General features: G+C 39.5%; 1 protein-coding gene across 1 annotated transcript in view; it reads right to left on the bottom strand.

The window, feature by feature from the left end:
• The window catches only part of LOC101847111 (bromodomain adjacent to zinc finger domain protein 1A), a 40,537-nt gene extending 37,388 nt beyond the window's left edge, over positions 1 to 3,149 (bottom strand). The window contains exons 1-2 of the mRNA XM_035969818.1: positions 2,666 to 3,149; positions 2,119 to 2,394 (exon numbers count right to left, since the gene is read on the bottom strand). Of these exons, the coding sequence (XP_035825711.1) occupies positions 2,119 to 2,394; positions 2,666 to 2,778 (389 nt within the window). The 5' untranslated portion in view covers positions 2,779 to 3,149. The remainder of the gene's footprint in view (positions 1 to 2,118; positions 2,395 to 2,665) is intronic.
• Positions 3,150 to 8,350: the final 5,201 nt, after the last annotated feature.

Here is an 8,350-nt window from a genome sequence, read left to right as displayed (position 1 = left end):
CAGACAGGGGGAGAGAGGGGGGTAGAAAGAGAGACAGTGAGAGAGAAAAAGAGACGGGGAGAAAAAAAAAGACAGACAGACAGACAGAGAGGGAGAGAGAGAGACAGAGGGACACTGGAGAACGAGTAGATTTGCTGAAAATTAAACCGATTATTCCTTTAATTACGGTGATATTATTTTTTCAGATCTATAGAGACGTAGTAATGTATCTGCGCCTATTTGTTTATTAAAATGTATGTTAACTTAAAGGTCGAGGGAGGTGGGGTTGCCTCAGATATGCGATAGAAATCACAGGCCACCTTCTTTGTTAAAGGCCGAGTAAACTAGTGAACTAACTACAGAGGGTACTACATTTTCTCATGACATGACAGCATCCCTGGGCATCGCCGTGGCAGCGATCACCGCGCCTAAGTGTTTTCACGCCCCGCGCCGGGCGATACGCGAAACAATGCACTGTTGTTATATGGAGCGCCGCCACGAGTGTCACCTCTCTATCTCTGTAAACCCTCTCTGATCTACGTACACGGTAACCGGGCACCTAGTCCCAGTATCTACGTACACAGTAACTGGAATGAAAATAAATCAATATTTGTCCTGTGCTGTTACTTGCTGAAAAAAAAAAGAAAGTCATGCGTATTGTCAAGCTCGCCATCGTGACAGGTCAGTGAACCTGTGAGTGTGTATCAAATTGTGAGTACCGGTTGGGGTCACCAAAGTTCATTCAAAGTCTGTGTGCTGCAAAGTATAGGGCTCCGGAATGGGTTGGGGGAGATTATTGATTTTCTAAAAGGTACAGTCCGGGGAGGGGTGGGGATGAAGGCAACACCGGATGACAGAAACTGAACTTGGAGTTCTCAGTTCTGAACTGCCCGGTTACCCTGAACGTGACACCAGAGAGTATTTCATTATAATAGTCTCTGGTGATACTGAGACTACATGCCCGGTTGCGTAAATATTGAGGCTACATGCCCGGTTACCATGTACATGACACTGAGACTACGTGCCCGGTTGCCAGTTACCGTGTACGTAGACATTGAGGCTAGGTGCCCGGTTACCGTGTGCGTAGACACTCTGATCATGTGTTTTTCCCCACGTTTTGGCAATGGCTCATATATTGCAATGTAATGAATGTGGTATTGGAAAGTGCTCAATCTCACGTCCCAAGGGCGACACCTCAAGAAACCATAGATCTAATAATAACTTATTCCATGACAACTTTATACTTTTGTATGCTGCTTTGCACTTCCTCCCAGTACATTAGAATCTGCGTTTACAATGAGAGTCAATTCAAGAGACCAAACAATCTGAGTCTTCTTGACAGAAGTGTGTGTAATATTTATAAAATGCCTCCATACTATACTATAAAATATAATGCCGAAAGGCACTATTGACATTGATTCTTTTCTTCTTTTTTGTTTTTGTGAACTGTTTTACGGCGCTCGCAACTGCATAGGTCATATGAGCGCGCGGGACACACCTCTAATATTTTCAGTTGGTAGGAAATTTTGAATTTTGCCCGGGTGGCGGCCGAAGCCTACTCTTATCGATTTTAGACCACCAAGGGATCTTTAATGTGCGCAACTTGCACACGGGCCCTCCGAGATTTTTCGCCCTTGTCCGAGAAGGCTAGGACTAGGTGTAGATCTTTCCTTTCAGAAGATCAGGGGTGTGGCAGAAAGACAGCGGTAAGGAGGAGCCAAGGAGTAGCAGTAGAAAGGCTGTGCGGGTGCAGAAAGAGTCAGGAGCCCAGAAGAGGGGGCAAAGGAGGTGAGGGGGTGGGGGCAGAAAGTGGAAATGAAAGCAGGCAACAGAACATTGCTAGAGAGCAGGAAAGGAGGTGAAAGGAGGCAATTTTAGAGAAGAAAATTTTTCGGTCGCTACCCGGATTCGAACCCGGGACCTTTGAATGAGAGGCGAACACCTTAACCTCTAGGCCACGAGAGCCCCCTTCTTTTCTTCAAACATACAAGATGATGATGATGCTAACATAGTAACATACAAAAAGTAAGGTGCCACAATTTATTAAATCCAGTGTAGGCCTAGACTCTAAACCTAAATCTAGATCTAGAATCTAGATCTAGTCTTAGCGGTAGATCAGTAGATCTAGAGTTGTCTTACCTCTGATTGCTGCTGATGTACTCAAGGGCTTCTCCGATGAAGAACCGGTCTTTAGCAAAGAGAAAGACATCATCATTTACATCACTCAGTCTGCTTCTGTGGGTTAGGGTGGCCAAAAACAGCAAGGGTTTCTTCAGACTATCCTGAAATGTTGCCAAGTTCTTTTTAGCTTTTTCTTCACATTCTTCTGCCTCTTGAAATGTCATTCCAGACTTCCCAGTAATTGCACATGACCACACAAGGCTGTTACACAGGATAATCCTCTCAAAAAAGGCACTGAAAGAAAAACCAAAACATTTTGTACCAGCGGCAAGGGACTTCAAGTGAATAAGAAAATGGCGCAACCACCTAGCACCTCAGCATGGAGAAGCAGTCGATAGTAAACGCCAACCCAACACAGGATACACATACAAGCAAGATGTAGCAATTTTAGACCGAAGTCTTTGACTCTGCTGAAAGATGGAAAGACAGAGGAAGTAACGGATGAATAATGTAAACAATGGAGTGTCGCTATGCCTACTCAAACAAGAGATTGATTACTACTTACTTGTAATCCCTGAAAATTTCATTTGTGATTTTGCAATGAAACACCTCTTCCTCTGGGTTGAGATCGTGGGGTATTTTCTGCCTATGGAATGGTAGCTTACGAAGAAGCGGCATGTTGCCAGTCAGATTTTGGAGGGAAACACAAAGGCCTTTTAAGCTGCCGAATGGGTCTAAATCAGTCTGTCACCCACATAAAACGATGAACGATACATCCCACAAACAAACTGCTGGGTGTCAGAGTAGATTTTAATCCGACACTTTGACTGTTGTCCACAAAATGAAGACACTCATCCCTAATGCTGTCCCACCGTCACAAAGAGGTCATAATGCAAGCCAGTGTGAACACACGAGGAGCTCTGCATTTTATTCATTTAGGGGTAGGGGTAGGAATTCTCTCATTTCTAGATTATTTTGAGAGTGGAAATATCCTCATTTTCTTTTTAAAACATGGTAAATAGATTTTTCTTTCAGGTAATTATATTTTAAATGACTTTTAACGGTTGTTTTTTAGTTTTTCTCAAATTTTTCTTCGGGGGTTGTTCAATATGAGAACGGAAAACACCGTCAAGAAGTGTAGGTTTAAAAATAGAATCGTTTCCATTGGATGACACAAATATGACGTAGAGGTATGCAAATTTTACAGAGGAAGTCGTACTGTTTTTGATTAAATATGAAACAAGAGCTCGGATGGGGGGAAATAATCATTCCTAATTTCCTAACCTACAAAATAAACCAAGGCCGAGACCCTCATTAGAATAAGAACGCTTTGAATCTAAACCAAGGAGTTGATCTAAACCGAGGCGTGTCGCTGCATTATGATTATTATGATTACATAATATAGATCTATATTATATATTTGTATTATGGTTATTATTGTAGCTGTTATTGATTTTACGGTTGACATTGCTAATACCTTGGAGTAACTATAATACACATTGTTATTAATGTTGCAGTCATTGTGGTGACAGTTTTATAATTATTATTATTATTTATTTTTATTTTTTTAAATTATTATTTACCCCACGGGGCGGTGCTACTGACTACTGACTGAAGTGTCTTTAGGTCATTCCCAAAGGCCAAAGGGGGAACATTAACGGTTCTTATGCACAGTAGAATTGTTAAAGGGCTGATTCATCGATGTCACGCTCATAATGTATAACTGCCTGAACTGCAACAAGGAACTGCTGCTTTTTCTTTCCTAATCCTAACTATCGTCATTTACCTCTACTTCTTTTGTATGTTTGTCACAATCTTGTGACCCGCTATTTCTGGGGTGCCTTGATAGTCGAAGCAGACTTTGTGCTGTTGAAGCTAGAAAGGTGAGCAGAGAGTCTGATTCACTTTTAAAAGGACTCGTCTGTTGACATCCACTCCTTGGCGCTCATAGTATGACCTTATGCAGTTGCGAGCGCCGTAAAATCTAATAGGCTAGGCCAACTAAAACTAAAATAAATTATCATCATCATCATCATCATCATCATCATCATCATCATCATCATCATCATCATCATCATCATCATCGTTGTTGTTGTAGTTGGAAAAGAAAAAAATGGAGACTTGAGTATTTCTGACCTGAAGTTTTATATTGTTAAAAAAAATATTAATATGTTCGACGTGTCGTCCTTTTTATTTTTTTCAGGAACCTGATAAAAAGCAAAACAACAACAACACTGGTAGCAAAATACATACATGTACATATGCGTTTTACTTATGGAGCAAGAGAGTAAAATATAGACTTGAGAAAAAAAACTATGGCAAATTAATAATATATATATCATCTTCGTCATCATCTGACAATAAATTGTAGTAGCCTATAAGAAGCCTACATGTACATTGTAGTATAAACATTATAAGTATTATCATGCTTTAGTTTTCATTATTCGTAAGCATCTGTAGCCAAATGACACAAACACAATTTTTGAATTAAACCCTTTAAAAGTTCAAAATAAGATACCAATTAATATAGGACTTTCTCGGGAAAAAGGGAACAACAATAATGCTATAAAATACATTAGACCTAATGTGTATGTTAATTAACTAGCAAGATGAGAGAGAGAGAGGGGGGAGGGGGAAGAGAGAGAGAGAGAGAGAGAGAGAGAGAGAGAGAGAGAGGGGGGGGGGTGGGGTGGGGGGGGGGGCTTTTGTTCTATATATTGATTAAATTGTGTGACTATCCCATAACTTCGCTGAAAGTAAAGGGTCCGTTGCGCGTTTTCTTTGTTTCTGTAGAATCTATTTTTTTGGTAGGCCTACTAGGATACAACGATTCAATATTTTTCACAAAACAGTAGTAAAGAAGAAATACATTGATTGCTATTTGTATTACTGTATTGAGGAAGTAGTCTACCTACATAATATTATTGTTGATGCTTACTCGCCTGCACACGTCACCAATAACCAAAGCTCAGTGAGAATAAAAGCGCGGGAAAAGACATGTCGTATGCGCGGAGTTAAAGAGCATGACGTTTGCTTGCACATGCCATTTTGAGCCACCGAAGAGACGTTTTGTAGTAGGCCTATTGCTCGTTTGCTCGTTATATGTTTGTTTGCTTTGTTGTTGTTTTCTTTCGTTGAGTGGTTTTGATTGGGTGTTAAATTAAAGTTGGCCTGCGGGGATTTCACCACCGAAATCTGACGTCAACTATGCATTGGGCTCGCGTTGTAAGCTTATAATAATTAATTATAAATTATGCAAGTTCAAGGCGTCAACGTACAAACTTCGCAAAAGTAGATCTTTCACCATAACGGTATATCAAAATCTACAGTAGTACAGTGTGCGCACGTGCAATACAATGGTGGACCCAGGACGCTGTGGTTTTGCCGGGCACGCATGGATGGAGGTCAATGCCCTGTACTTCTAATTTTACTACAGACAGTCGTTTCGAAGGTGAAGCAAAACTTGATCTTTCGACGAGACTCGACGAGAAGGGGAAATCCTTCTGCGATGAGGACAGCCTCGTTTTAGTTTGTGTCCCGCACGGCAGGTGCGTCGCATGACCAGGAATTTTGCGTCGAAATAGATTATTACAACAGATTTGCCGACCTTGCTTTAATAAGATTACCTGCGGGTGTATATATATATATATATATATATATATATATATATATATATATATATATATATATATATATATATATATATATATGAAAATGCTCCAGCAATGGAAATCTTTGCTTTTATTATTATTAATACAGGTGACACCCGGCCTATGGCCCCTATTTTCCCATTTAAATCGTTGGGTGGTTTTAGTCATATTGCAGTGCGCCAGGTGCAAGAAAATTATGAAGGAACCTTGCGGCTTGACTTCCGAGTTTTATCTTCACCACTCATCACAGGCCACTTAACATGGTGGTGGTGGAGTTAAGACTATCGGCTGCATATTGTGACAGCATCTTCCAAAATTAAAGCCTACGTTTAAAGTCTTCTAATTTACGGAGAATCTTGGGAAAATCGATATGGCCTCTTTCTACACAATGTACTTTTACCATTCCTTCGTCCCAACCAAGAAAAATTTCCCGCTAGGACAAATTCTTATCTTATCGTAAATTTAACAATTGGCATAAGGGGTTTTGAAGAGGAGGCCGTGCTTAGAATTGAATTGGTGGAGTTACGCACGAGGTTTATCTGCGATAATGCTTCATGAAATTATTTATTTTTTCTGTATTGTTTAATTTAGGCCTAAATATGAATTTTTTTTTTACATAATATGCTATTTTGGCGGTAGGCCTAGGGTGTACAATAAAGATTTCTGTTTTGTTATTGTTTACTTGGCATGCAGTCGCCATTCGGTCCATCCTGTTAATTTTGGGGGTTTTTTTCTCGAAAAAAGCTTGTTTCTCCATCTCAGTCTAAATTATTCTTTTCCGGGTTTCACTTAGTCCTCCTCTGCCTCTTTTGCCATATCTAGTCTAAAGGGGGACACCCCTAGCTGAAGACAAAGACGCATGTGAAGTAAATGTCGTAACTACATCTCCTTCTCCGTGTGTTGATTCCAAGGACAATCGAGCTGGTGACGGTCATCAGGTGTATTAGTCACTACAACTTGGACAGAAAGTTATGTAAGCATCTGCAAATATATGTTACAATAGTGCAGTCAAAAATTCGTGGCGCAACTTACTATCAAATTTCTCCTTATCTATCTCTAACAAAAACTTTCCAACTGTTGTGCAATGACTTGTATCAGTTTGCCTTAACAATTTAATGAATATTTTCTCAAACAACTACACAATTATTCTAGAAATTTCCTTACTAAATACTAATTTTAAAAATCCTAGCCGATGGTTTTTACAGATCTATTTTAAAACGTTTACAGGCTGCTGGTACAAAATTGCTTTTAAAAGCATGTCCACCATTTTTTCTAATCGAGATATTATGCTTATTGAACCAGGGGCGAAGGCTGACTTGTTGACAGGGTAACCAAAGTGAAACGGAACCAGATATTATGGCCTGGAGATATCACACAAGAATCTTACTCGAGGCGGCGACTCTTAATATAAGTTGTGTGAATGAAAACAAATCCGGAATTCAACCGCCAAAATAATCTGGAAAGTATCTCATTAAAAATATCAATTCCAACTAAAATTAAATTTAAATTTAGAAGTGAATACACAAACCCAAAGCAGGGAAACCGAGATGTCAGTACTAGATCTATAATATGTTATAGATGATCTACCAGGGAGTCTAACTCTTTGGTAGAACATGACAATTATCATTTTTTTTAAATTTCACTTTTGGCTGTTTTTGTCTAGCTTTTCGCGGCCAGGAGCCGGTGTCATAATCGAGGTCACGATCTGATTATAGGACGTTAAAAAGTCGAGGGAAAAAACCAAGCACTCGCAGCAGTAAAGAGATTATTAGGAGTTAGTTCCCCTCACATCTGTAAGGTAGACTCGACCAGTGTAATAGTTCAATTACATAATCAGGGCTTACGACTGATTATAAATTTGACCCGAAGGGGGTGAACAGGGTATGGTAGGCCTATATGTGGCAATGAAACAGTATTGACTGCTATGCTCATGTTCCCTTCAACTCTATTGGTAGACTCTTCCAGCCCCACTTTAACCTTATTTAAAATCAAAGCTTGTGACTGCTTATGGAGTGGCCCGAGAGGGGTGAGCAGGCTATTTCTGTGGCAGTGAAACCGTTTTGAATGTTAGGCATACTGTTCATTGTTGATTATGAACGTCTTTTTACATTTAATTTATACGGTTTACGTTTATGGATAAATTTGACTGCTACAACGTTTCAAAATTAGGAATGGAAGCAGTGATTATTTGATTATATAGACGCCTCGCCACTGTATTGAACACATGTTTTGAAACCTTTAGAACAAAAATTGTTTTCACAAGACTTCAATAAAATTAATTTATTGTAGATCTAGGCCCCTAACAAGTTTAGTCACTAAAAAGGGTGTCATTGGTGAGCTGTGACGTTACAGTGACGTAGGCCAATATGCGTAAGTATGCAAAATGTATGTGAAAAACAGGAAGTTCTTTGAACACTCCCATTTTTAGCCTGATTTATTGTATTTTATATATACATTTGTGAAGAAAAGTTTTTTAATCTAGACTCAATTGTCGTGGAAAAATGTGATTAAGTTAAGACAAATAGATACAAACTGCTGTGCAAAGTACGGGTGACAATGATTCACCCGTTAAAGATATAACATGTACAGTCGAACCTGCG

Source organism: Aplysia californica, unplaced genomic scaffold (assembly GCF_000002075.1).
Source record: "Aplysia californica isolate F4 #8 unplaced genomic scaffold, AplCal3.0 scaffold00186, whole genome shotgun sequence".
Lineage (NCBI taxonomy): Eukaryota > Metazoa > Mollusca > Gastropoda > Aplysiida > Aplysiidae > Aplysia > Aplysia californica.
Note: the sequence above shows the minus strand (reverse complement) of the source record. Positions and strands in the feature narration are given on the sequence as shown.